The following is a 27,413-nucleotide window of genomic DNA, read 5'->3' on the forward strand; positions in this document are numbered from 1 at the left end:
GGGCTGTGGGTGATGATTTTTGGGGTGTTTTAGGGTGTTTGGGGGCTTGTAAAATGTCTGATTTGGGGGCAGTTGTGAGGGGGAAATAGCATGGCTTGGAAAGGGCTTCATTGGGGGGGTTCTTATAGAAAAAAGTGCAGTATATAGGTGTTCACGGCAAATTTCTGAGTCTCTTATAGACAATAATGGGTGTTTTGGGGTTTGATTTTGGAGTCTTGCTTCGTTGCCCTGTAGAAGAAGGCGGAGGGTGAGTCTCTGCTGGCGTCCTGCAGTGTTTAGGGCTCAGGTTCCCCTATAGAAAAGAGGGTGAAGGTTGGGGTTCGGGTCACTTATAGGAAATATCGTGGGCTTTAGGGGTTCGGCTTGGGGAGTTTCTCCAGGTCTTGTACTAGAAATTATGTAGTGTAGCTCTCCTATAGCGTGCAGCTCATATAGGATACAGTTCTCTTATATAGTGTGCAGCTCTCATATAGCTCTCAGAGTGTGTAGTTCTCATATAGCATGCAGTTTTCTTGTATACGGTGCAGCTCTTTATATTCTGTATGCTCTTATATATTGTGCAGCTCTCATATAATGTGCAGATCTCTTAACAGCATGCAACTGTCTATAGCTCTTATATAGGCTCCACTTCTCTTATGTACAGCTCTAGAGCCTGTTGCTCTCTTACATAGTGTGTAGCTTGCAGGGTGCAGGTTTTACATTTTCCAGTTCTCTTATAGAAAATAGCCCGGGGTGTTTGGCGTTGAGTTTTCTCCGTCATCCTCCCCCATCCCATCCCCACACCGCTCATGGCTGCAGGGGCACAAGGGTTTTATCCTTCCCTTGGGGCTCAACCGCCACCCAAAAGGCTTAAAACAAGGAGAGGGGGGCAGCAGCACCCCAAAAAGATGATGCTTAAGGGCTCTGGTGCATCCCTGCAGCTCTCCTCCAAAGTGGTAGTAAGAATAATAATAACTATTTCGTAGTATTTATTCTTTGTTATTTATTATTATTTTTTGTTATTTATTATTTTTTATTATTTACGGACCTGAATCAAGCCTGTTATCCCAATGCACATTCATTTGGGCATCCCCCCCCAAAAAAAAACAACCCTCATGGGCTGCCAGTTGGGTTTATCCACACTTAGTAGTGCCGCGCTCAAAGCCACCACCTCAATGCAGGTGTTCTTTCGGCTTGGCTCAGCCCCGTAGCACCAGTAAAAACCTCAAACTCCAAAAATAGTGATATAAAAATCCCACCATTTGCTAAAAGAAAACCCCAAACCACCACCCTCGAGTAGTTTTTTGTTAGAAAAAGGGGAAAAATTAGGATCCGGTGAGTGTTGGGGCTTGCGAGGGCTGGAGGAACATCACAGGGAAATAAATCAGCTGAGACAGGGCTCTCCTGGGGCTAAAAAAAGAGGAGTATTTCCAAACTTTTTGTTAAAAATTGCAATAGAAAAATGGGAAAAACCACCCGTCGAGCCCCAACCTGTATCAAAAATACACGAGTGTCGTCGTTTCGTCGGTAAAGTGCGGCTTTTTGCTTGAGAAAAGGGAATGATGAGACAAAAATCGATGTGCTTTCTGAGCACGGGGATGGCTCAACCCCCCCTCACCCATGCGATGAGTTGTGCCGGTCTCTGCGGGTGGTGGGGAGGGGGGGGGTCCCTAGATGCTGGTAGGGTGACGGTGGAGCTCCTGCCCCTTCAGCAGCGCAATCTGCAAGGGGTAGGGGTGGGATGAGATAGGGGGGGGACACACGTCTGGGTGTGTGTCACCCCCGGGTGTCCCCCCGCTCACCTGCTCCTCCAGGCTGCGGACGCGGTGGCGGTGGACGCGCTCCCGAGCCTCCAGCGCCCGCTGGGCTTGGAGCTGGGCGACGCGCAGGCGATCCAGGTCCCGCTGCAGCTCCGGCGAGGGCCCGGGGCTCGGTGGAGACGGGTGCTCCAGCGCCGAAACCTGCGCCTGGGCGGGCAGGGGTGGCTGTCACCCCAAAACCGGGCACCGGCTGCCAGGAGCTCCAAAAAGAGACCAGCACCATCCCCGTGCAAGCACCAGCAATCCTTACAAACTGGGCTGAAGCCCAGCACAATCCCAGTACAAGCACCAGCATGTCCTCAAGCTGGGATGAGGTCCAAAACGAGCGCAGTACAAGCACCAGCATCTTCCCAAGCTGGAACAAGGCCCTAAAAGGAGCCCAGCACCCTCCCAGTGCAAGCGCCAGCATCCCTCCAAGCTGGAAAGGAGCCCAGCACATCTCAGTGGAAGCACCAGCATCTCCCCGAGCTGGGATGAGCCCCAAAAGGAGCCCAGCCCCATCCTACTGCAAGCAAAGGGTGCATCGAGCGGGCGGGTGGGCAGCACCCAGGGGTGCCACCGCCTGCACCCCCCCCCCCTACCTGGGCGAGCAAAGGGCCACCCACCTGCAACAGCCGGATGCGTTGCTGCGCCTCTGCCAGCTCCCGCTCGGCCGTGCCCAGCGAGCGATCCAGCCGGCCCTTCTCCGCCGAGAGCCGCAGCGAGTCCTCCTGCGTCTGCAGCTTCTCCCGCTCCACCTGCCCCCCCCGGGGGGGAGAGAGGGACACAGAAATGGGGATGCTGGGGAATGCTTCACCTACACCCCGCCGACACTGCACACCTCGCTCCGGCAGATGAAAAATATATATATATTTTATATATAAAATAGAGCAGATACTAGATATATAAAATATAAAACATAGCAGATAACACATATACAAAATATTAAACACAGCAGATAAAAAATTATGTATTTTACATATAAAATATATACATAATAGATATATTTTAAGTGCATAGAGACTCTACACAGAGTGGAGCAGCATATATATAAAGTCTATTTGCTGCTTGGAAAGTAATAACGCGCTGTAAACAAGCTGGGTTTAGGGCTTTAGATTTGCATCCAGTCCTGGCATCAAGGACACCTTTTTTTTTTTTTGTGCGTCCCCCTGGGTGTGATGCTCTGCACAGGGCCAGGGGCACCCAAGGGTGCTGCCACCCACGGTCTCACCTTGTCCAGGGTCTTCTTCAGGGCGCTCTTGTCCTTCTCGAGGCGCAGGGCGACGCGCTCGGCCTCCCGCTTCTCGCCCTGCGTGCGGGTCAGGGCGCGCTGCAGGCTGCCCACCCGCTCCTGCAGCCCCCCGTGTTCCTCCTGCCGCTGCCGCAGCGCCTGCGCCGGGGGGGGGTTGTCAGCCACGGCCCCCCCATGGGCATGGGGGGGCTGCAGGGGAGGTAAGAGGGTGCTGGGGCTATATTGGGGGGGGGTCCATAAGGTGCTATAGGGGGTGGGAAAGAGAGGGTGCAGCGTGGGGAGGCTAAAGGGTGCAGGAGGGTGCAGGGAGGCAATAGGGTGCTGGGGCTATATAGGGGGTCCGTAGGGTGATGCAAGGTGGGGGGGAGGTGGAAAAGGATGCTGCAGGGGGGCAATAGGGTGCTATAGGGATTGGGAAAGGGTGCAGGAAGGTGCACGGGGGCAATAGGGTGCTGAGGGTGCAGAGGACTGCGTGGGAGTAATATTGTGCTGGCAGGGGGGGAGAAGGGTGCAGGGGGCTGTATGGGGCAATAGGGTGCTCTGTGGGGGGTGCGAGAGGGTGCAGGGTGCCGCATGGGAGCAAAATACGCTTCATGGAGTGGGCGACGGGTGCTGCATGGGGGCAAAGGACAGCAAATTCGGGGAGCCCCACCGCCACCCCCCGCCAGCGTGGGGTGCACCCACCCTCCCCCTCACCTCCTGCTGCTGCCGGACCTGCACCTCCAGCTCCTCCTTGCTCCGCTGCAGGGCCTCCTGCTTCTCCCGCAGCTCCCGCAGCTGCTCCCGCAGGGCTCCCTTCTCCTCCCGCGCCTCCGCCAGCGCCCGCCGTGCCACCTCCAGCCCCTCCTGGGATGGGGGGGGGGACACCCCCGGTGACCCCCCAAGCAAAAGGCACCCTGGTGTCACCCCGCTCTAAGGTGCTCGCTCCCACCTGCAGCGCCCGGCGGTCGAGCTCGCCGGCGGCCAGGGCGCTCTGGAGCTGCAGCAGCCGCTCATGGACCACGGTGCCGTCGGCCACCGCCGGCGCGCTCGGCGCGTCGTCCTTTGGGCCGCTCTCCGCCAACGCTGTGCTCAACCGGTCCACCGCCAGCTGCAAGGTGCCAGCGCGCTGCTCGCTCTCCGCTAGCTACGCCGCAAAGCCAAGAGCAAAACGAAATACAATCATTAAAAAGAAAAACAACCAAAAACGCAATGGGGATTTAGAGGAATTCGCGCCGTTACACCTGTTTCTGGAGCAGCTCGGCGCGGTCTTGCGTCGCCCGTGCCTCCGCTTGCCGCTCGCCCAGGGCCAGCCGTGCCCGCTGCAGCTCGCCCTCCAGCACCCGCTGCTGCAGCTCCAGGCGGGCGCTCCGGCTTTCCGCCGCCTCCAGTCGCCGCTTGGCATCCTCCAACTCGGCCTCGCCGGCTCGCGCCGCGCTCATCCTCTCCTGCAAGGCACCGGGTGGCTGGTACGGAGCAGTCAGGGATGGGGACAGGGGCAGGATCCGACCCCCCCCACCATGGCGATGCCCACCTGGGCAGCTCGACGCTCGCCCTCGGCAGCGTGCAGGCTCCGTTCCAGCGCCGTCACCTTCTCCCGCAGCGCCTGCCGCTCCCGTTCCCCCCGTCGCAGCGTCTCCTCCTGCAGCAGCAACGTGGCCTGGGTGCTGCTCAGCTCCCCGCGACGCCCTGCCGGAGCCACGCCACGGTTACCCACCTTACCGGGGATGTACAGGGGGTTTTACCGGTTTTACTGGGGTTTAGGGGGGATGCACAGGGGTTTTACCCGTTTTATTGGGATTTAGAGAGTCTGCGCAGGGGGTTTTACCAGTTTTAGGGGGGTTTACAGGGGATGTGTGGGGCATTTACCAGGTTTACTGGGGATCCACGGAGGGGGGTTTACCAGTTTTACTGGGGTTCACAAAAGATGCACAAAGCATTTACCAGTTTTACTGGGATTTATGAGGGATGCATGGGGGCTTTTACCAGTTTTACTGGGCATGCATAAGGGTTTGACTAGGGTTCATGGGGTTTGCCCAGGAGGTTTTACCCATTTTACCAGGATTTGGGGGCCATGCGTGGGGGAAATCCTACTGAGCATCCTGCAGTCCCAGGCAGCATCGTCACCTGCCCCGTGCCTCAGTTTCCCCAAAAGCCCCCGCTCGCCTGTGAGGCTCCAGCACGGGACAAATCACCCTGAACGCCACGAGTTGGGGGGGGGATACACCCCAAAAATACCCCCATCACCTTCCTCGCTCTCAGCCATCAGTTTCTGGAGCTGCTGCGCCCGGGCGCTGGCATTGTCCCGCTCCTCCTCCGCCTCCGCCAGCTGCTGGCCCAGGCTGCTCACCTGCACCCGCAGCTCCTCCTGGGGCGAGAAAATGGTGTGAGAAAGGGGCTTTTTGGGGACGAAGGGCAGGGAAGGGGAAGAGGGGGCGTACCCGCTCCCGCTGCGCGTCCTGCAGCTCGCGTAGGAAATCCCGCAGGGCTGCCCGCACCACCTCGGGCTCGGTCGCTGCGTCGGGGTCCGGGGATGAGCCGGGGCTCCCTGACCCGTCTGGTCCCCCACCTGTATGGGAACAAACAGGGTGGTGTGGGGACATAGGGGTGCAGGATCCAAGGGAAGATCATAAGCTGGAGTGGGATGCGCCCATGGGATACGGGGGACCCCAAGGATGTAAGAGATGGAGCGATGGGGTGATGGGGTGCAAGGGATGGAGCACAGGGTGACAGAGCTGGAGGGGATGGAGTAATGCGGTGATGAGGGACGCCCAGAGATGGAGCAATGGGGTATGGGCGACCCCCAAGGATGCAGGGGACAGAGCAACGGGGTGATGGGGATGCAAGAAATGGAGCAATGGGTTATGGGGGACTCTCCCACAGGGATGCAGGGGATGAAGCACCAGAGCAGGATGCATCCCTTTCCTCTAAGCAATGGACAGGGCACTGGGGGTCCCCAAGGACTCTCACCCTTGCCCGGGGAGCCAGCCCGTGCCCGGCCGATGCCCATGGTACGGCGTAGGGCGGACTGGATGCCTCCCAAGCGGGTTTCGGCAGCCCGGCGCAGCGCCTCGCCACGGGCCAGCTCGGCTTCCAGCCCCTGCGCCCGACCCTCGGCTGCGCTCAGGCGTAGGCTCAGCTCAGCCGCTTCGCCCCGTGCCGCCTCCACCTTCAGCTGCAGGTTGCGGGCATCGGCCAGCAGCTTCTTCTCGTTGCCGCGAGCCTCCTCCAAGCTACGGGCCAGGTCCTTCTCCCGCTGCCGAAATTCACCCTCCGCCTCCGACAGTCGCCGCTGCAGGTGCTGGAGCTGGCGGGGGGGGCGCGGAAAGGGGGACAGAGCATGGAGAGATGAGATGAGGTGATGGAGATGCAAGGGATGGAGTAATGGGGTGATGGGGGAACCCCAGGGGTGGAGCAATGGGGTGATGGGGGTGGAGCAATGGGGTATAGGGGAACCCCAGGGATACAGGGGATGGAGCAATGGGGTGACAGAGGTGGAAGGAATGGAGAAATGGGGTGATGGTGGACCCACAGGAATGGAGTAATGGGGTATGGGGACCCCCAGTGTTGCAGGGGAAAGAGCAATGGGGCAATGGGGGTGCAAGGCTAGAGCAATAGGGTGATAAGGATCCCCAGGGATGCAGGGGAAGGAGCGGTGGGGCGATGGGGACAGCCGGGAACAATGGGGGATGCAAGGGATGGAGCAATGGGGGATGCAAGGGACCCCCCAGGGATGCAGGGCAGAGAGCAGAGGGCCATGGGGACATAAGGGACTGAGCAGGGGGGTGATGGGGGCAACCAGGGACATGGCATCAAGCAGTGGAGTAGCGGGGGCACCCAGGGGCACCCAGGGACACAGGATACCAGTTATGGGGCAACGGGGATGCCTGGGGACAACAGGCACCGAGTTACGGGGTGAGGGGACCTGGACACCTAGATACGCAGGGTACCAAGCTGTGGGGTGATGGGGACACTTTGGAATGCAGGGCACCGAGCAACTGGTGACCCTGGGGGACCCCCCCCACCTCTTTCCTGGCAGCCTCTGTGCCGGCCTCGCTCTCCACCACCTTCTGCCTGAGGCCGAAGGCTTCGCGGCGGCTCTCCTCCTCCCGCTGCTCCTCCAGGGCCACGCGCGCCTGCAGCTCGCCCACCTCCTTGCTCCTCTTGCTGTTCTCGCTGTCCAGGTCCTTCACCTGCCCAAGGAGGAGATAAGGACGGTTTAGAGGCACCCCAAATGGGTTGGGGGGGGGGTCCCGCCATCCTCCTCCTCACCTGCCGGCGCAGCTCCTGCAGCTCGCGGCGGGCGTCAAGGCGGGCACGCTCCAGCTCCCGCAGGGTTGCCCGCAGCTCCGTCACCTCCTGGTCTGCTGCTGCCCGCCCGTCCTCCACCAGCGCCAGCCGCTGCTCCTTCTCCTCGCTGGCACGCTTCAGGCTGCGGAAGGGGGAAGAAGGGGCTGGCATCACCCTGCCAGGGGCATCGCCTCGGCCCCATGCATCTCCCCATCCTTGGCATCACCCCAAGCATCACCCTGTCCTGAGCCAGCCCCTGTCCCAAGTATCCCGCTCCAAGCCATCCCCATCCCAGGTATCCCCCCATCCCCGAGCATCCTCCCCATCTTGGGCACCCCGTCCCAGGTATCACCCCATCATGGCAGCATCACACCCTAAGCATTGCTACCCCAAATATCCCCTCTGCCCCTCAGCATCCTCCTCTAAGGCACTGCCACATCCCAAGCACCTCTCACCTTGGGCATCCCCCCTGTCCCAAGCATCCTGCTCCGGTGCATCCCCCCATCCCTGAGCAACCCCCCGTCCCCAAACATCCAAGGCATTGCATCATCCTCTTATCCTGAGTATCACCCCGATCTGGAGCATCACTGTCCAAGGCATTGCATCATCCCCTGCATCTCCCAACTTGAGCATCCTCTTGTCCCAAGTGTCATCCCGACCTCAAGCATCACCCTCTAAGACATCGCACCCTCCTCTGCATCACCCAACTGGAGCATCCCCTTATCTTGAGCATCACCCCAACCCTGAGCATTGCCCTTTGAAGCACTGCACCACCCCATGTATCTCCTAACTTGGGCACCCCTCGTCCTGAGCATCACCCTGACCCCAAGCATCACCCTGACCCCAAGCATCACCCTGACCCCAAGCATCACCCTTCAAAGCATCGCATCACTCCATGTAAGCCCCAAGTTTGGCATGGCCCTTGTCCTGAGCATCGCCCTGACCCTGAGCCCCCAAAATATCGCACCATCCCATGTAATACTGCACCACCCCATGCAGCACCCCATGCAATATCGCACCACCCCGACCCCAAGCATCGCCCTCCAAGGCACTGCACCACCCTATGTAAGTCGCGGTTTGGGCACCCCCTTGTCCTGAGCGTCCCCCTGGCCCCGAGCATCGCCCTAATCCCAAGCATCACCCTGTTCCTTGTATTTCCCAACTTGAGCACCTCACTTTCCTGAGCATCACCCCAACCCCAAGCATCGCCCCAACCGCGAGCATCACCCCATGCCCTGCACCTCCCAGCTTGAGCATCCCTCTGTCCTGAGCATCGCCCTGACCCTGAGCCTCCAAAATATCACACCACCCCATGCATCCCCTGACTCTGAGCATCACCCTAGCCCTGAGCATCACCCTCCGAAGCATCACACCATCCTCTGTGTCTCCCAACTTGAGCATCCCCTTGTCCTGAGCATTGCCCTGACCCCGAGCATCGCCTTAATCCCAAGCACCACCCTGTTCCTTGCATTTCCCAACTTGAGCACCTCCCTTTCCTGAACATCACCCCGACCCTGAGCATCACCCCGACCCCTGCATCTCCCAACTCAAGCATCCCCTTATCCCCAACATCCTGCTCTGGCGCATCCCCTGACCCCGAGCATCACCTGATGCGCTCGCCCTCGGCGCGTCGCAGCGCTGCCCGCAGCTCCTCGTTGGAGCGCCGCAGGGCCTCCTTCTCCCTCGCCTCGTCTCCCAAAGCCCGACGTGCCTCCTGCGCCTGCCTCCGCTGCGCTTCCCGACCCTCCCGGCTCTCCCGGGCTTCCCGCTGCGCCTCCAGCAGCTCCCGCCGCCCCGCCGCCCGCGCCTCCGTCACCAGCCGCAGTTGTGCCCGCGCCTCCTCCGCCTGCAGCCGGGGTGACTGGAATTTAGGGGGGCTATTTGGGGGTGGGGTGGTTGGGGTGGGAAGGGGTCTTGGTGGGGGGGATTCACCTCCCGCAGGGCACCATCCCGCTGCTTGGCCGCCGCCGTCGCTTGCTCACGAAGAGCCTTCGTCTCCCGCTCGTGGGCCACTGTCGTCTCCTCCGCCTGCATCCGCAGGCCGCGTAGCTCCGCTGCCAGGCTCTGTGGGGTGGGAGGGGGGGCATGGCACCCTGAGCACCCCCCCAACCTGGTGGTGTGGGGGTCCTGGAGGCATTGGGGGGGGGGGGGGTGTGCCATGGGGATGGTGCAGGGATGGGGATGAAGATGCTCAGGTACTGCACCCGAGCATCCCCATTGCTAGGGGGCTCGGAATGGGGAGATGGGGGGCCTTGCAGTTGGGGGGGCTGCAAAAAGAGGGGGGTCATTGGGGGGACTGCAAGGGGGAGTCTAGTGAGGGACCTTGCAATGGAGAGGGGGTGAGTCTCGGGCATTGGGGTTTGCAATAGGGGGGATGCCCAGGCACGGGGGTTTGCAGTGGGGGGGGGGGGTGCCCAGGCTTAGAGGCTTGCAATGGAGGGGGACATGGGGGACACGTGGGGCTGTGTCCCATTCTGGGGGGGTCCCAGGAACCCCCCACCCACCTGCTCCTTCTCCTGGTGGCCGGTGACCTCTCGCCGCTGCTGCTCGAGCTCAGCCGTGGCCTCGGCCAGGCTCCGCTGCAGCCCCGCCAGCGTCTCCGCCAGCGCCGCCCGCTCCTCCTCCTGCAGCGCCAGCGCCTGGGGTGGGGGACACGGCTCAGTCGGGGGGGGGGGACACTGGAGCTGGGACAGTGGGGGGACATTGGGGCCACCCACCTGCTGCTTCTCGCTCTCGCGCTGCCGCCGTGTTGCCGCCAGCTCAGCCGCCAGCTCCTCCTGCTCCCGCACCAGCCGGCCCCGCTCGGCCTCCAGCTCCTCCTGCTCCCCCCCAAAAAATCACCAGCGAACCCCAAAAATCAGCATCGCACCCCAAGAATCAGCATCGTGCCCCAACAACCTGCACCGCATCCCAATAATCGGCATGCACATCAAAAAAACAGCATCGCACCCCCAATAATCAGCATTGCACCCCATCAATAAGCACTGAGCCCCAAAAATCAGCATTCAGCCCCCATAGTCACCGCTGCACCCCAACAATCACCATCACACCCCAGCAGTCGCCATTGCACCCCAACAATCAGCATTGTACCGAAAAAAAATCACCATCGCGCCCCAAAAGTCAGCATCGCACCCCCAAAGTCAGCATCGCACCCCAAAAGTCAGCATCGCACCCCAAAAGTCAGCATCGCCCCCCAGCGCCCACCTTCTCACGCTGGAGGCGGTCGAGCTCATCGCGGTGCGCGTCGCGGGCGCTCTGCAGGGCCACCGTCACCGCCGCCGCCTCGGCCGCTGCCACCGCCTGCTGCCGAGCCTGCAGCTCCTGCTCCCGCTCCAGCCGTGCGGCACCCAGCTCCGCTGCAGGGACCCCCCCATCAGTGGGGACCCCCCCCAGGAGGGCAGTGGGGGGGGGGGGTTAAGTGACAAGAGCAGGGACGTGGAGGGTGGGGGGACGGACCGCGGTGGCGGAGGAGGGTTTGTCATGACCCTGTTACAGATGGATGGGGATGGGGATGAAGATGATGATGACGATGGGGATGCGGAGACGGGGACAGGGATGCGGAGACGGAGATGCGGGGACGGGGATGCGGGGACGCGGAGACGGGGACGTGGAGACAGAGATGGAGACGGGGATGGGGATGGGGATGCGGATGGGGACGGGGATGCTGGGACGGGGATGCTGGGACGGGGATGAAGACAGTGATGGAGATGGGGATGCGGAGACGGGGATGGGGATGCAGAGATGGGGATGAAGACAGTGATGGAGATGAAGATGAGGATGAAGACAGTGATGGAGATGGGGATGCGGAGACAGAGATGAAGACAGTGATGGAGACGGGGACGGGGATGCGGAGACGGAGACGGGGATGCGGAGACGGGGATGAAGACAGTGATGGAGATGAAGATGAGGATGAAGACAGTGATGGAGATGGGGATGCGGGGACGGGGATGGAGACAATGATGGGGATGGGGATGCGGAGACGGGGATGCGGAGACGGGGATGAAGACAGTGATGGAGATGAAGATGAGGATGAAGACAGTGATGGAGATGGGGATGCGGGGACGGGGATGGAGACAATGATGGAGATGGGGATGGGGATGGAAATGAAGACGAGGATGGAGACGGAAATGAAGATGGGGATGAGGATGGAGATGGTGATGGGGAGGTACAAGGATGGATGGATGGGGATAAGAATGGGTGGGGATGGCCGGGGTGATGGGGACAGCCCGGGGGCCGGGACCCCTCACCCTCCAGCGTCTCCTTGGCCTGGAGCAGGGTCCGGCCCTCGGCCTCCAGCTGCTGGTTGCGGGTGTCGAGCTGGGCCAGCCGCTGCTGCAGCTGGAAGATGCTGCTCTCCAGCCCTTCCTTCTCCGTCCTGCCGAAACGCCGCCGGCCGTGCTGCCGAAACCCGGGATCCGGGAGCGGGAAGACACCCTCACGCCCCCCCGCCGGCACCCACCTGAGCCCGTCCGCCTCCTGGGCCCGATCCTGGCCGTGGCGCTGGGCGGCGGCGAGCCGGACGGCCAGGCTGGCCCCCTCCTTCACCAGCCCCTCGCGGGCCCGGCTGAGCCGCAGTAACTCGCCCCGCAGCCGCTCCTGCTCCCCCCGCGCCTGCGCCAGCGCTTCGCCCGCCGCGCTCTGCTCCTGCACCGCCTGCCGGGGCGCGGGGCGTCGGCGGCATCCCCGCCGCCCGGTCCCCCCACCCAGCCTCCCAGTCGCCCCATGCATCCACCATGGTCCTCCCAGTTAGTCCGTGCGTCCTCCCAACTACCCTGCGCACCCTCCCCAACGCTCCCAGTTGCCCCACGCAGCCTCCCAACTCTCCTGTCCGCCCTCCCCATGCCTCCTCCCAGTTAAGCTGTACATCCAACCCATCCCTCCCAGTTACCCCGTCCACTCTCTCCCAGTTGCCTTTTGCACCCTCCCCACCCCTCCCAGTTACCCTGTGCCCCCTCCCTATCCTTCTCAACTGCCCCTTGCATGCTCCCCATCCCTCCCGGTTACCCTGTGCATGATCCCCCATCGCTCCCAATTACCCCCTGCACCCTCCCAGTTGCCCCGTGCACCCTCCCCATCCCTCCCAACTGCCCTTTGCATGCTCCCCACCCCTCCCAGTTGCCCCAGGCACCCTCCCAGTTGCCCAATGCACCTTCCCAGTTGCCCCATGCCCTCTCCCCACCCCTCCCAGTTACCCCCTGCACCCTCCCAGTTGCCCCGTGCACCCTCCCCATCCCTCCCAACTGCCCCTTGCATGCTCCCCACCCCTCCCAGTTACCCCCTGCACCCTCCCAGTTGCCCCAGGCACCCTCCCCATCCCTCCCAGCTGCCCAATGCACCCTCCCAGTTGCCCCGTGCACCCTCCCCATCCCTCCCAGTTGCCCAATGCACCTTCCCAGTTGCCCCATGCCCTCTCCCCACCCCTCCCAGTTACCCCCTGCACCCTCCCAGTTGCCCCAGGCACCCTCCCAGTTGCCCCGTGCACCCTCCCCATCCCTCCCAACTGCCCTTTGCATGCTCCCCACCCCTCCCAGTTGCCCCAGGCACCCTCCCAGTTGCCCCAGGCACCATCCCCATCCCTCCCAGTTGCCCCAGGCACCATCCCCATCCCTCCCAGTTGCCCCAGGCACCCTCCCAGTTGCCCCATGCCCTCTCCCCACCCCTCCCAGTTACCCCCTGCACCCTCCCAGTTGCCCCATGCACCTTCCCAGTTGCCCCATGCCCTCTCCCCACCCCTCCCAGTTTAGCCCCTGCCCCCTCCCCATCGCCCCCCACGCCTCCCCCCCGTCACCCACCTGCCCCAGGTGCTGGCGCAGGCGCAGGTGCTGGCCCCGCAGCACCCGCAGCTCTGCCCGCAGCCCCCGGCAGCCCTCCTCGGCCGCCCTGCGCGCCCGTTCCAGTCCCTGCCGCTCGGCCGCCCCGGCCCTTCGCCCCCGTTCCAGCCGCCCCCGCAGCAGCGCCAGCTCCCGCCCCAGCTCCCGCATCCGGATCCGGCCGCTCTCCCGCTCCTCTTCCAACCGGGCCAGGGTCCGGCTCAGCTCCGTCTTCTCCCGTGCCAGCCCGGCCGCCAACTCGCTCGTCTTGGCCAGGGCGTCCCGCAGCCGAGCCTCCTCCGCCTGCGCCGCCCGCTGCGCCGCTGCCAGCTCCCCGCAGCTCCCCTGCGCCTGCCGGGCGGCCCGCGTGTAACGAGGTTTGGCTGGACTCTGCGCAAGGCCTGCGCCGCCGCAGCACCCAACGCACAGGGGCGCTTGCTGCAGGGGTTGCGCCCATTGCATGGGCTGAGCCTGTTGCTTAGGGGTTGGTTGCACCCGCTGCATTGCAGGGGGTTAAGCCCGCTGCATGGGGTGCACCTGCTGCAGGGCTTGCACCCATTGCATGGGGTTGCACCTGCTGCACTGGGGGGTTAAAGCCCACTGCATGGGGTTGCACTTGTTGCATGGGGTTGCGCTTGTTGCATGGGGTTGCGCTTGTTGCATGGGGTTGCGCTTGTTGCATGGGCTGAGCCTGTTGCTTAGAGGTTGCACCCACTGCATATGGGGGTTGCACCCGCTGCATATGGGGGTTGCACCCGCTGCATGGGAGACCTTGCACCTGCTGCAGAGGGGACTAAACCTGATGCATGGGGGGCTCGCACCCAGTGCTTGGGGTTCACCCCCTGCGCGTGGGGCTGAGGGGTTGCACCCGCTTCTTGGGGTTGCACCTACTGCACAGGGTTGAGCCCACTGCGTGGCAGTTGCACGTTGCAGGAGGGTGCACCCGCTGCAGGGGGGTGCAGGGAGGGGGAATCGGGGACCCACCTTGCCCAGCGCCTCGGCCAGCGCCTCCTGCTCGCCCCGCGCCACCTCAGCCTCCAGCGTCGCCCGGCTCAGCGCCTCCCGCACCTCCAGCAGCTCCCGCTGCGCCCCTGCCCGCTGCGCCTCCAGCTCCTCCACCTGCTGCTGGCTGCCGGCACCCACGGGGGGGGGCACCCATTGGGAGGGGGGGGTTGCTGCAGCACCCACTATTTGGCAGCACCCACTTGGGGGAGGGGTTGCAGCACCCGCTATTTTGTGGCACCCACTCGGGGGAGGTTGCAGCACCTACTGAAGTTTTGCATCCCACCCATTGAGTGGCAGCAGCACCCATCTTGGGGCGGGGGGGCCTTCAGGGCACCCACTTGGAGGGGGAGTTGCAACACCCACTGAGGTTTTGCAGCACCCGCTTGGTGGGGGGAAGTTGCAAGACCCAATTTGGGGGCGGCGGGAGAGGTGGCAGCACCCACATGGCGGGGGGGGGCTTCAGGGGACCCACCTCGGGGGGGCTTCAGGGGATTTTGCAGCACCCACTTGGGGAGGGGGATGCTGCAGTACCCGCTATCCCACTTCACCCGCTATTCTGCAGCACCCACTATCACCCAGCACCCCGGGGGGGTAGCAGCGCCCACCCATCCTCCCCCCCGTGCCCCCACCTGCGCTCCAGCTGCTGGCGGGCGGCCTCGGCGGCGCGGGCGGCCTCATCCCGGGCGTCCTCCAGCCCCTCGCCCCGGCGCTGCAGCTGCACCCGCTCCTGCTGCAGGGCACCCACCCGCTGCTGCTCCCCCGCCAGCGCCTCCTCCGCTCGCAGCCGCTCCCTGCCGGACAGACGGACAGAGGTGGGCAGGGGCGATGCTCGCAGGTGGGTGCGCCGGGACGGCCGGCCAGAGATAAATGAGCAGGGATGGATGGACAGATGGACAGGGCAGGATGCCTGGGGACAGACAGACAGGTGTGGCGAGGCAGGGAGGGATAGACAGACGGACAGGCAGGCAGGATACGTGGGGATGGGATGGATGCACGGACAGACAAACAGACAGGCCAAAATGCCCAAGGATGGACACACAGAGAGGGAAGGGTGTGCAGGGACAGATGAACAGAAAGACAGGCCAGGGGGATGGATGGACAGATAGGCGAGGCGGGATGCGTGGGGACAGATGGACATGCTGAAACACATAGGGAGAGATGTGAGGGGATGGAGGGACAGACAGACAGGCCAAGAAGCACAGGGGCGGATACACAGGGACAGACAGATGTACAGAGAAGGATGCAAAGGGATGGATAGACAGACAGACAGGCCAGAATGCACAGGGGCAGATGGACATATAAAGGGGTACAGAGAAAGATAAAAAGGGATGGACAGACGGGCAGACTGGCCAGGATGCAGGGGGATAGATGCAGAGGGACACACTCAGATGGAAAGACAGGCGGGTCAGGATGCAGAGGGACAGACGGGCGCGCAAGGATGCAGAGGGACAGACGGCTGCAAGCGCAGGGACAGCTGCGCAGGGACGGCCGGCACTCAGGACAGATGGACAGACAGCCGGCGGGTACCTGCGCAGGACCTCGGCCTCGGCGCGCAGGCGGGCCACCTCGTGCAGGGCCTCATCCTGCGCCCGCCGGCAGCCCCCAGCCTCGGCGCTGAGCTGCTCCAGCCGCTGCTCCAGAGTCCCCAGCTGCTTCTTGCTGTCCCCCAGCTCCCGCCGCAGGCTCCCGGCCTCCTCCCGGCTGGCGTCCGCCTGCTCCCGGGCACCCTGTGGGTTGGGAGGAAAGAGGGGGTCAGCCATCATCTTCATCACCATCATCATCACCCTGCAGCCCCCCCCCAGCACTCACCTGCAGCTGGAGGTGGCGGCGGTGCAGGGCGGCGTGCACGGCAGCGGCGGCGGCGGCGGGCGAGAGGCTGCGGCGAGGGGACGCGGGGGGACACGGCGGGGACGCTGGGGATGGCGGGGGCTGCTTGGGGTCGTCTGCTAGCACCGCCTGTGAGGGGAGGGGGAGAGGCCCCCCTGTCACCACGGGGGAAACTGAGGCAGGGAGGGGACCGTCCTGGCTGCGGGGTAGGGGGAAGGCCGGAGAGTCCCCAGCACCTGGGTGACATCCTGCAGCGTCCGACGGAGCAGCTCCACCTCCGAGCGCAAAGCCTCCACCTCTGCCGGCGACGGCTCCTGGGCACGCGAGGCCTCCTGCAAAGCCCATCGGCATGGCGGCCGGCACGGCCGGCAGGCATTGTGCCGGGGTCAGCGTTGCACCCTGGCATGCATCGCACCCCAGCATGCATCGCATCCTGCACCCCAGCATGCCTCGCATCTCAGCATGCATCATACGCCGCATCCCAGCGTGCGTCACACCCCAGTGTGCATCGTGTATCACACCCCGGGGTGCACTGCGTACCATGCGGCATCGGAATTTGGCACGCATCGTGCCCTGGTATGCATCATATCCCGCTGTGCGCTGCACCGCAGTACACATCATCCTCCACACCCTGGTGCGCAGCCCAGCTCAGCGGGCATTGTGCATTGCATCCGAGCACGCGCTCCACTCTGGCATGCATCGTGCATCATGCCCCACTGCGCATCGTGGCTCAGCATGCACCGCGCATTGTGTTCCTGCACGCACCGCACCTTGCATCATGCACTGCACCGTGGTGTGCATTGTGGCTTGGGATGCATCGTGCCCCGGTGTGCACTGTGCATTGCAGCTTCGCATGCATCACGCCCTGGCGTGCACTGTGCATTGCAGCTTCGCATGCATCGTGTATTGCAGCTTAGCATGCATTGTGCCCCAGCGTGCACCACGCATCACACCCGAGCATGCACCCTGCCCCATTGTGCACCCTTGCACCCCCAAATTCATCACACATCCCACCCCGCAGCTCATCGTGCCCCACGCTCACCAGGTTTTGCAGCTGCAGGGTCAGCGCCTCCACCGCCCGTTCCTTCTCCCCATCCTCAGTCCGCAGACGCTCCAGGGCCGCCACCAGCTCCGCCAGCCTGCGGCGAGGCACCGGGCAGCAACGGGGTCCCCCGCGCCCACCCAACTCCCCGCAAAACCCCTCCTGTCCTCGTACCTGGCTCCGAGGGCGGCTTTCTCCAAGTCGGCGTCCCGCGCCCGTGCCGCCAGCTGCTCCTCCAGCTGCGCCAGCCGCATCGCCTGCTTCTCCCGCGCGGCACCCGCCTGGCTCTCGGCCAGCCGCAGGTTGGCAGCCAGGTGAAGGCAGGCGGCGTGGGCAGCCCTGCCCGTCCGCGACGCCTCGTGGCTCAGCTCCGAGAGATCCCTGTGGTGGGAGACGCAGGATTGAACCCGGCCATTCCCAGGGACCTGGTGGTTCTCGGGGACCTCCGGGGATCGCCCCTGACCTTTCAGTGGCGGCTTTCACCTCCCCAAAGTGACGTCTGAAGGCCACCACCTGCCTCCAGAGGGTCAGGAGCCGGCTGTGCTCGTTGCTGAAGTAGGTGTTGAAGGACTGCCCGCGGGATGGGGCAGCGTCGGTCCCGGCCGGGTGCCCGGGTCCCTCCCCGTGCGCCCACCTCTGCCTTGCAGCCTCCTAGGCAGCATCCCCATCTCCCCACACCCCCCGGCCCTTTCTCTTTGGTCCCCAAATCTCCGTGCGACACCCCCCACGTCTGCACACATCACCCCCAGGGTCCTCCGCAGCCAGCAGCCCCCCCCACCGCAATTCCCTTCCACCCTGCATGGAGAAGGATGGCAGACACATCCCCCTGCCTCGCATCACCCTCCCAGCATGTGCTGAAACCCAAATTCTCCATGCAACATCTCCCGTGGCCCCACACTTCTCCCCGGTGGTCCTGCAGCCTTTTCCAAGCCACATCCCCGCCTCCCTCTGCCCCACATCACCCTCCTGTCACATGCTGCATCCACTGCCCCCCTAAATTCTTCTCCATACAACATCCACCACGGCCCCGCATCCCTCCCAAATGTCCTGCATCCCACCCCGCATCCCTTCATCCCTCTGCCTCACATCCTTCTCCCCGCCACCCCCTGTCCCACTCCCCGCCGCAGCTCCAGCCCCCCCCCCCATCATTGGGGCCCCCCCAAACCTCCTCTTCGCGCCTCCACTCCACCTCCCGCTGCTCCAGCTCATCCCGCGCCCGCGCCCAGTCGGCCGTCAGCTTGCGGATGTCCTCGCTCAGCGCCGCGTTGGCCACATTGGCTTGTTCCAGCTGCTCCCGCAGCATCGAGTTCACCTGCACCAGGCTGCTGCTCCTGGGATTGGGGGGGGGGGGGGGGGGTCACACACAGCCAGAGCATCACTCCAGGGAGGGGGGGGGCGGTCCCGCAGCTCCCCAGGGACCCCCGCTCACCTCTGCTGCTCCTCTTCCAGCCGGATCAGGGCGTTCTCCAACTCATTGCTGCTCTCCTCCTCCGGCTGCGAGCTGCCCGTATCCAGTTGGATCTGCAAGGTCATCAGCCTGCTCGTCATCACCCCAAGTTGGGGGGATTCAGGGCAGGGAACCCCCCCCCAAAAAAACGTCCCTCACCGTCAGCCTCTCCTGCTCCAGCTCCGTCGCCTTCTCCAGCAGCTGCTGCTCCACTTCGCCGCATTTCTTCTTATACTGCAACACCTGGGCGGAGGGGACGGGGTGGGTGACACTGAGGGGGTCTCCCCAAAAATGTCCCCGTGTCCCCCAGGAAGGATTTACCTTGGCTTGGAGCTTCTGCACCAGCTGGGCTTGCCGCTGCTGGCCCTCCTGGTATGCCTGCAGCTTGCGCTTGTAGGCGGCTTGTTCCTCCTCCAACAGCCGCCGCAGCTCGATGTTGTGCTGCGCCAAGCTCCGGCTCTCCGCCGCTTCCCGCTCGCCCGTCTCCAGCCGTAGGGTTTGCTCCAGCTGGGATAGGAGGGGAGGGGGATGTGGGAGATCCCAGGACACCCCCCCAAATGCACCCATCGGGATGCTATCCGGCCCCCCCGCCCCAGCACCCACCGATTTCACTCGCAACACCCCATCCCGGACAAAGCCATCGCTTCGGGGTGGTCCTATGGCAAATCCCCATATGCCCAAAGCTAAGACCCCCCCCAAATTCTATCCCCTGCTTTGCACATACAGGGAGGAAATGAATAGGAAAATTTAGCGGTGCTTTTAAAGATATCCCAGCTTTGAATCTGGGGGTTCAGCAAACCCCCGACCTGACTTGCATGGGATTAGCTGATGGGTAAAGGATCCTCGGGCACCGAGGTGGTGATTCCCCTTGCGGCACTTTCCCGATATTTGCTTTTCTTTTTTGTAAATAGCCAGCCACAAATAGTGAGGCTGCCCCCCAAAATCCCGGCAGCTCCTCAATTCGGGTCCCCCCAGGAGCCACATTCAGCATCTGGCCGCTGCCCAAAGCCCTTTTTAATTCCCTCGTTGCCACGGCAAAGGGATGCAAAGGCGAGGGATGCTGATGGGGGGGGGTCCCTGCTTCCTGAAAAGCAGCGGAATTAATAAAATAGGGATGGGGGCAGGGGGGATGCTTTGTACATCCTGCAGGACAAGCCCTGGCAAGCCGGGATGGGTCCGGACAAGCCGGGTGTGCTGCAGCAAAATTCCCATCACCGGGATGTTGCAAGATGCTGCAGCATCTCCCGCTCTGAGCAGAGGGGAATGCAAAGGTTACAGCTTGCATCGCCTTGATTTTGGGGTTAAAATGGGTGGGGTTGGGTTAACCCACTTGGCGACTTACCCGCTCGCTGATGGCGTTGTACTTGATGGCCAACTCATCGCGCTCGGCCCGGCTCTGAGCCAACAAGTCCTCGACGCGCGACAGCTCCTGCTGCAGGATGCGGTTCTCCTCCTGGAGGGACAGCAGCGAGGACATGGCCCCCGCAACGGCTGCTGCGGGACGGGGACGGGGCTCAGGGTGGTTCCGGAAAGCAGTGGGATAGGGATCCGGCCCCAGGATGGGGATCCGGCCCCGGGATGGAGCCAAGATGCCCTTTGCTAGCAAGAGCTGCTTTGTTCCTTTGGCAGGGAAGGGGGCTGGGCTGAGCCATCCCCACGCGCTCGGCCGAGGCCACGAAAAGCATTTTCCCCCCCCCAGCTGCAAATGCTGCACCCCCTGCAACTCAGACGTGTTGAGCGATGCAGTTTGCAACGACAAAACTGCTGCAGATTTGAAGTTGCAATCACACGACCGCTGGAAATTTACAGTTGCCATCACAAAAACACCGCAAAGTTGTAGTCGCAATTATAAGAGTGCCACAGATTTGCATTTGCGATCACAAAACCGCTGCAGATTCGCATTTGCAATTGCAAGAACATAGATTTGCAGTTGCGATTGCAAGACCGCTGCAAATTTGCAGTCGTGATCGCAAGAACATAGATTTGCAGCTGCAATCACAAGAGCGCTGCAGATTTATAGCTGCAATTGCAAAACCACTGCAAATTTGCAGGTGAATTGCAAGACCGCTACAGAATTTTTTGCAATGGCAAAACTGCTACAGATTTATAGTTGCTATCACAAAGCCTCTGCAGATGTGTGTTTGTGACCACAAGACTGCTGCAGATTTACAGTTGCAATCACAAAACAGCTGCAGATTTACTGTTGCAACTGCAAGACTGCTGCAAATTTGCGTTTGCGATCGCAAATCCACTACAGATTTGTGTTTGCGATCGCAAAACTGGCACAAATCTGCAGTTATGATCACAAAACCACTGCAAATTGGCGTTCGTGATCGCAAAACCACTGCAGATTCGCAGCTGCAATCGCAAAACCGCTGCAAATTCCTGTTTGCGATCACAAGAGTGCTGCAGATTTACGTTTGCAATCACAAAACTGCTGTGAATTGATGTTTGCCATCGCAAAACTCCTGCAGATTTGTTTGCGATCACAAAACCAGTGCAAATTTACAGCTGCAATCACAAAACCAGTGCAAATTTGCAAGCTGCAATCACAAAAGCGCCATTTGCACTTGCAAAACTCTCTACAAAAGTGCCATTCGCAATCACAAACCCGCCGCCGCCCCCCGCCCTGGCTCCGTGGCCGCTCCCGCGAGAGCAGCCACCAGTTCTCGCTGGGGTGGGGGGGACACCCACCTCAACCACAGTCTCTGCCGTGGGCTCCGGTTCACTCATGGGCTCCCCAGGGGGTTCCACCGAGCCCTTCGCACCCCCCTTGCTGCGGCTTCCTTGCCCCGAAGCCCTTTCCTGGGATTTTGGGGGCTCCCTTTCGGCTCGTCGCCTGCAAGCGGAAAGCGGATGCGTGGTTGGGATTAGCCCGAAATCCTCGCCTTCCCCTCCCTGCGTGACGGCGGGACCGGGGATCCTCCTCTTCCTGGCCGCCTCGGGGGTCCCAACGTCTCCGGTGAGGCCGCGAGCAACAACATTTTAGCATCCACCACCAAAAATATCACCAAATATTCCCCCAGCCGAGCAGGGCTTTGTAAATAAAAACAACCAACGAGGCTCTCGGCGAGAGGGGAATGAGCCAAATAAAGGAAAACATAAAAAAATCCACCAGTGCCCAGCGCTTCCCCGTGCCCAAAATTGGTGGAAATGTCCTTACTTTGCTGTGCTGTCCCTCCCCCGGGCAGGATGGTGCTGGCTCCCACCGGGGAAAGGAGCTCCTTAGAGAGAGTAAGCCAGCCCTTTCGTTAAATCCTGGCCCTCGTTAAGCTCATTAAAGCCCAGGGGTTTGCTCTGGCAGGAAAAGCCTTGGGGTGGAGCATGCCAGGGTTGCTACGGGGCAAAGCAGCATTAAACCCCCTCCGGGGAATGCATCCTCCCTGCGCCGGAGCCTCCGCAGCCAACCCAGGGCAGCAAATTTTACCCCCTGGGGTAATTAAAGGACTTTTTGCCCCCGCCCCAGCAGGGAAAGCCACCAGTAAATCCCCAACCCACGCTCAAAATCCCCCCATACCAGGGGCTGGAGGCATCTTGTCCCTGAAATAAAAGGAGGATCCGACACCGAGCCACCCTCCGGAGAGGGTCAGCGTCTACCTGCCACTCTCTTCCCAACCCCGCAGCCCAGGGAATCGCCCTTTCTCCTCCCCGAGAGCCGGAGATTAACAGCGAGTGGGAGACTGAGGCGGGGCGAGCAGATGGGATTGAGGATTTAGGGCGTCTCGGGTCCCTCCGGTCAGCAGGAGCTTCCTCAAGGCTCCCCCCTCACTTTGGGGATGCAAGAAACCTTATTTTTTTCCCTCATTTCTTTCCTTACCTTCCCCTCCCGGAGTCCTTCACAACCATAAAACCATTGCTAAGCAACAAGCGTCTGTTGTGCTTCGCTGTCCGACACCGTCTCCTCGACACCAGCAAGGAGGGGGAACCACAAAAGCTCATCACAGCCCTGCCGAGCCCACATCGGGGGGGGGGCTAAAAAAATTCATATTCGGCATCAAAACCATTTTATTAATTGCTTTGAAGCATTACATCTCTCACCTGGGTTTGCGCACTCGCTGCCAGGCACAGTTAAGCTCTGAAACCAAAATGCTTGTCATCCAGTTAAAAATGGAAATAATAAACATCCAAGGCACTGAAAAAAAATAGGCAGGACTTTGTACACCGAAAGGCCTTAATATAAATAGGTAAGAAAATATTTATTTGTTTAAAGAGGAATCTCAACCCCAGCTCTGTCAAAGAGACCGACTCCATTCTGTCCTTCATTGCATATATCGCTTAATAAAATGTCCACAGAAAGAAGTGAAAATCTGTCTTCAAAATAGAGATGAAAAAAATCTTCCCGGAGCAAGAAATTAGGAATTTCAGCATCGAAACGCAGCAGTCCGGCTCCCCACCTCCCACATCAGAGTTAAGTGCTCAGAAAAAAACCGGGGCGACACTCAGCATCTTGCTATGGCAGGCGTTCGTCTGGATTTTGCAGGTGAGAAGTCTCCAGGAGGATGCTCTCCACCGAGGGAAGGATTTATCCAGCCCAAATATGTGAGGAGAAAGCAGAGGTCTCCGAGGAGGCTCTATCGCATAAACCTTTAGCGAAAATTACCTTAATTGGGGCAGTCCTGCGAGTGAGAGGAGTCCTGCTCTGAGCACCCGCTCACCCTCTCGTTATTAAGGAGAGGTGACAAAGCTGACAGCTTTTTATGGAAAAGGAGAAGCCTCAGAGGTTTGCTGCAATCCAGGTAGAAAATAAAAGGCCCCCAACACAGAGGGCGCTGGCGTGGAGCGTTTTAAGGCATGTGTTCATTTGCTCTCTGGCACTTATTTCAGCATTTTGATGCCGGGGGGGGACTTAAGGGCAGGAGCAGAGTGTCCCAAAGCCCCTGCTTTGGTCCTGAAGGAATCGCAATGATCCCAGCACCCATGTGGGGAAGAGCGGACAAGGGGCCCAGGTCAGAACTGAACCCAGCCTGCGTTCGCCTGAGTCTGGGTAGAAGCTGACCTGAAGAGAGAGAAAAAGGGGAAAAAAAAGAGGTTATAGACATTGAAAGGGGCTGCGGCACGTGGGGAGGGAGGCAGGCAGCCACAAAAGGGTCCTCTGGGGTCACCCCAAAACTCTCCCTGATGCACAGAGCAGACTAGAGCAGGCGTGCCGACAGTGCTGGGAGGAAGAGGAAGGCAGCACCCACGGACCCGCACTGAACTCGGGGAATTTGTGACACACGCCATCAGAGTCACTTTTAAATCCCAAAGGGATGTTTGGATGAAGTGGTGCCCCCGCCTCAGCAGGAGTTTTCAGGAAAACCAGCAGGATTTGGTCTGGATGGGGGCAGTTCTAACATTGTGGGGATCACCCATGCCACACACAAACCCCACAGAGCCTCACCCAGAAGCTTTGGCAAAGTCTCCCCAGACATCGGTGGCGGCGGCAGAGGGAGCAGCAGCAGGCTGCGGCCAGGACAAGAGGGAGTCTGTCGGTGGCCAGGAAAGTCAGAAAGAGAGAAAACAAACACCAGGAGTTATCTCCCACTCTTACCCCAGGATTCCCCCCTTTGTTTTCCCAACTTTGATGGATAAAATGGAGTCTAAAGAGCATTACAGTTGTCACTGTGTAACCACAGACCTGTGATGGGGGTGCCCGGGAGCTGGGCAGGCGTGGAGAGCGAAGACGGCCGCTCTCCAGAAGGACAAACCGAAGATTTTCCTCCGGGAGGTGGTGGGAGCAAGCTCAGGCCTCCAAGACCCGCAGGACGCGGTCTGGTGTTCCCTGTTGGTCCTTCTTTTTTCTTCATATTCTGAAAGAAGAGAGGGAAACTTGGGTGGCATGTTTAAACCCAGAGCCAGAGTGTGAAGGCAAGCTGCTTTATTCTGGGGAAAAAACCTGCTGTGCTGAGATGTCCCACGGCTGGAGGAGCAAGAGGGGTCAAACCAAAGATGTTTTTTCCCCCACAAATGCCCACCATGAAGCCAGAGACCCAGTTCTGTAACAGGGAACTGTCACACAACTCCTCTGCAAATCACTACATGCAGCCCTGCTCCGGGCTCCCCCCTGCACAGGGATTTTTGGGGACAAGCTGCTGCTTCCTCTTATGCCACCCAAGAGAAAGGTTGGGAGTGGATTTAGCTGGAAAAGACCCTCACCGCAATGTTGAGTTTGATGGTTTGCCCTTCCTTGAAGCCCAGATCCAGTTTTGGTCCCTGATCGGGGTTCTCAGCCTGTCTGGCCAGCTCGCTCTGCTGCCTCACCCATCTGCAAGAATTAAATAAGCACAAAAGAACATGTCAACAACCAGCCTGAGATCTCCTGGACAAATCCTGCCTGAGATCATCCCCTCTCCCTGGCAGAGGCACTGGATGTGATCTGAGACCTCGCCTGCTGGAGCAATGTGCTACAGGCAGTGCCGGGGGAATGATTCCTACCAGTGACCGTCAGTAGTCGAGCCACATGGATCCTCCAGCCAGCAGCACATTCCATCCTGCCCCAAAGCCCCACTATCTGCTTGCAGCTGGAGCAGCGTCCCAGTCCCTGAGGAGCAGCCCCTTAGCAGTGGCATATGAAGAGAAGGAAAGGAATTAGGGAATATGCCCAATTTTGGACTGGGAAGCCCAGTTTGGGACCCTGCTAATACAGACTGGGAAATATTTGAGAGAGAGAGAGAGAGCTGCCTGCACAAAGGCTGTGCAGAGAAACAGGCGTTTCCACCTCTTTACACCACGCTTGCCCACTCAAGCACAACAGGACCTCACAGCTTCCTCTTCCCCACCACTTCTGGCGGACAACTGCAAAAAAAGTTGAGCTGAGAGGACAGGGGATGAGGCACGAACTCACTTAAAATGGTCTTGGAGAGCCACATTGAAGTCAAAAGCATCCCCTCGGTCAACAAAGCCAACTCCGATGAAAGCACGGCGGCCTGGGGAAGGAGGAAGAGTGAGGGCTGGAATTGCAAAGCAGCAGAGGGAGGGGATACCCCACCCTGCACACCCCCATGCCTGCCGCCTCCTCCAGCTGGAGCTGGGACTCCGGAGACTGAGATATGGGACTGGAGATATGTTTAGCTTGTTGGGTGCACATACAGCCTTAGTAAAAACAGCTTTTAAATTAATATAAGCAAGTCAAAGCAGAGGTTGGCATCACAGTAACAATCCTATGCCAAGCAGAAAAATTAAACTGTTTTTATTCCTGGTGAAGGACAGAGCACAGCTGGCACGTGGGAGCGAGACAATTCGTCCCTTTACCAGCGTACGCAGGGAATATTTAGCCCTTGAAGGCAGGAATCCTTCACAAATAAGAGCAGCAAGGGCACTAAAGACTTTCTGAGGCAGTTCCTCCAAGCCGTCCCCCATGTAGCACGACGTACCGTTCCCATCTTCAATCCGGATGACAAAATATCTACTGGAGTCCGTCACGCTCTCCACAGCGATGCCAGGGAACTGCTCCACTGGTGCCTGGGCAAAAAGCTCTCCTGAAAAAGAGAAATGGGAGCAGGTTAACGCCAGGGAGTAAAGTCTCTGCGCCGTCTTCCTCCCCACGAAGAGGTGCGGAGCTGTCGCCTTCCCTCCTCCTTACCTGAGGTCTTGTCCTCCAGCTTAATGAACGCGATCTTGCCCTTAGCTGTGATCCGCAGCCTGCCGCTCCACGCCGGCTGGTCCAGCTGCCACTCTGCAGCTCTAGAGAAAGATGAAACAGCAATGGATGTCTGAACCGCCTCTCACATTCCAGACAACCACCGACCTATTTTAATGCCCCCATGACATATCACAGAGCTCATCTGCTTGACTCTCCTCGTTAACAGTACGAAAGCGGCACAAGCAAGAACCCGCCTCCACCCGGACTCGCTGCAGAAGGAGACAGATTCGTTGTGATGTCTCTCATTTCACCCCAAACTAGGTGGCCCCCTGCAAAATCAGGCGTCAGGTCCCAGCAGGGACCAGGCACGAATTGCACAAGAGGTTTCGCTTCCCTTTTCCGCAGGATCTCCAGCTCGAAAGCAGTTTGTCAGAGCTGCTGAGCCGCGTTAGCTACAGCCTGGCTCTGCCACGACGGCCTTCAGTCCAGGCTGTGGGCTGACGGGACAGGAGCCTCAAAACACACGGGGGGATGGAGAAGCCCCGCTGGGGCTGTGGGGCTGGGGTGGGGGGCAGAGATACCTCACTACGGGCAGGCTTAGCTGCCCCACAGCGAGGGGCAGCCCCCACATACCCCACGGGGAGGGGGGCAACCCCCCCCCCACCCCTGTGACAGGAGGAGCAGACACCCTATGGGGAGGAAGGGGACAGACGCCATGTAACCCAAAGCGGGGGGGAGGCAGAAGCACCCCACAGCGGGACAGGGCCCACGAGAGAGGGGCAAGCCCCACCTGTAGCCGCGGTTAGAGGCCCGCGGCGGTACCCGGTAGACGTGCACCGCCGGCTTCACGCACAGCACCGCCTCGTACTCCTCCTCCTCTGCTGCCATGGCCGCCATCGCGGCGGAACTCCGCCCGGCCGCCGCTCTGGCCCGCCGCCTCGATGGTACCGCCCCCTCGATGGTACCGCCCCCCTTTCTCCGGGCGGGACGGAGGAGCGGAGGGAGGGGAGGTGCTTCCGCACCAGCCGCCGCCGCTGCTCCCCCTAGCGGCCGGGAGGCTCCACTGCAGGGAGGTGGGGGCGGGGGGGGGGGGAACTGGTCCCAGTGGGCTGCTGGAACTGGGAACCAGTACGCGGTGGCGGGGAGCGGCTGCCAGCTCCCAGCCCGGCCCCGTCCGGGCACGCCGCCAGCCGCGCCTGTTTCTGCAGCACCTTTCCTCCCCACCTAGCAACTCCAATTCACTAAAAGGGACATTTTTTTCCTGATTTCGCCTTAAAAAAAAAAATATTAAAAACTAAGAATTAAAGGGCAGTCAGGGCTTGCAGGAGCTGTCGGGGCACTCTGACCCCTCCTCGCCTCAGCCAGAGGCACCCCAACAACCTCTGCCCGCCTCCTCTGACAGTTATCGAGCACAACACCCAA

General features: G+C 60.9%; 2 protein-coding genes across 10 annotated transcripts; both read right to left on the reverse strand.

Moving 5' to 3' along the window:
* Positions 1–951: 951 nt before the first annotated feature.
* On the reverse strand, positions 952–22,654 carry CROCC (ciliary rootlet coiled-coil, rootletin). Of its 9 annotated transcripts, none has more exons than XM_075027569.1 (36): positions 22,469–22,654; positions 21,125–21,269; positions 19,773–19,883; positions 18,752–18,937; positions 18,590–18,673; positions 18,413–18,504; positions 18,149–18,314; positions 17,447–17,553; positions 17,158–17,364; positions 16,984–17,080; positions 16,178–16,273; positions 15,924–16,070; positions 15,642–15,841; positions 14,744–14,905; positions 14,094–14,238; positions 13,092–13,460; positions 11,759–11,952; positions 11,547–11,674; positions 10,504–10,655; positions 10,017–10,118; positions 9,804–9,938; positions 9,232–9,363; positions 8,907–9,145; positions 7,282–7,441; positions 7,035–7,202; positions 5,980–6,316; positions 5,451–5,578; positions 5,257–5,377; positions 4,544–4,698; positions 4,254–4,457; positions 3,962–4,156; positions 3,727–3,876; positions 3,010–3,168; positions 2,405–2,536; positions 1,782–1,946; positions 952–1,700 (listed from the first exon to the last, which is right to left on the reverse strand). In XM_075027569.1, exons 1-36 carry the CDS (start codon positions 22,552–22,554, stop codon positions 1,650–1,652), a joined length of 5,607 nt encoding a protein of 1,868 aa, XP_074883670.1. In that variant the 5' UTR covers positions 22,555–22,654; the 3' UTR covers positions 952–1,649. The 9 variants fall into 9 exon arrangements, with proteins under 9 accessions (XP_074883670.1, XP_074883669.1, XP_074883668.1 ...); XM_075027568.1 differs by having other exon boundaries at positions 1,782–1,964; XM_075027567.1 differs by having other exon boundaries at positions 2,405–2,623.
* Positions 22,418–27,058, reverse strand: NECAP2 (NECAP endocytosis associated 2). The gene is made up of 8 exons (XM_075027576.1): positions 26,782–27,058; positions 25,992–26,092; positions 25,783–25,887; positions 25,254–25,335; positions 24,566–24,674; positions 24,048–24,219; positions 23,811–23,895; positions 22,418–23,426 (listed from the first exon to the last, which is right to left on the reverse strand). Exons 1-8 carry the CDS (start codon positions 26,886–26,888, stop codon positions 23,378–23,380), a joined length of 810 nt encoding a protein of 269 aa, XP_074883677.1. The 5' UTR covers positions 26,889–27,058; the 3' UTR covers positions 22,418–23,377.
* Positions 27,059–27,413: the final 355 nt, after the last annotated feature.

The sequence above is a fragment of the Buteo buteo genome, chromosome 5, assembly GCF_964188355.1.
Source record: "Buteo buteo chromosome 5, bButBut1.hap1.1, whole genome shotgun sequence".
Classification (NCBI taxonomy): Eukaryota; Metazoa; Chordata; class Aves; order Accipitriformes; family Accipitridae; genus Buteo; species Buteo buteo.

What these genes read in the sequence shown, in the direction of transcription:
- NECAP2 (XM_075027576.1), bottom strand. Translation starts at nt 26,888, where the DNA reads ATGGCGGCCATGGCAGCAGAGGAGGAGGAGTACGAGGCGGTGCTGTGC. An exon ending in GCTGGAGGACAAGACCTCAG is followed by an intron (nt 25,888 to 25,991) that starts GTAAGGAGGAGG and finishes TCTCTTTTTCAG; the next exon opens with GAGAGCTTTTTGCCCAGGCA. An exon ending in CCATCAAACTCAACATTGCG is followed by an intron (nt 24,220 to 24,565) that starts GTGAGGGTCTTT and finishes CTCTTCTTTCAG; the next exon opens with AATATGAAGAAAAAAGAAGG.
- CROCC (XM_075027566.1), bottom strand. Translation starts at nt 22,554, where the DNA reads ATGTTTATTATTTCCATTTTTAACTGGATGACAAGCATTTTGGTTTCA. An exon ending in TCGACCGCCGGGCGCTGCAG is followed by an intron (nt 3,877 to 3,961) that starts GTGGGAGCGAGC and finishes CCCCCATCCCAG; the next exon opens with GAGGGGCTGGAGGTGGCACG. An exon ending in TGAAGAAGACCCTGGACAAG is followed by an intron (nt 2,624 to 3,009) that starts GTGAGACCGTGG and finishes CATCTGCCGGAG; the next exon opens with CGAGGTGTGCAGTGTCGGCG.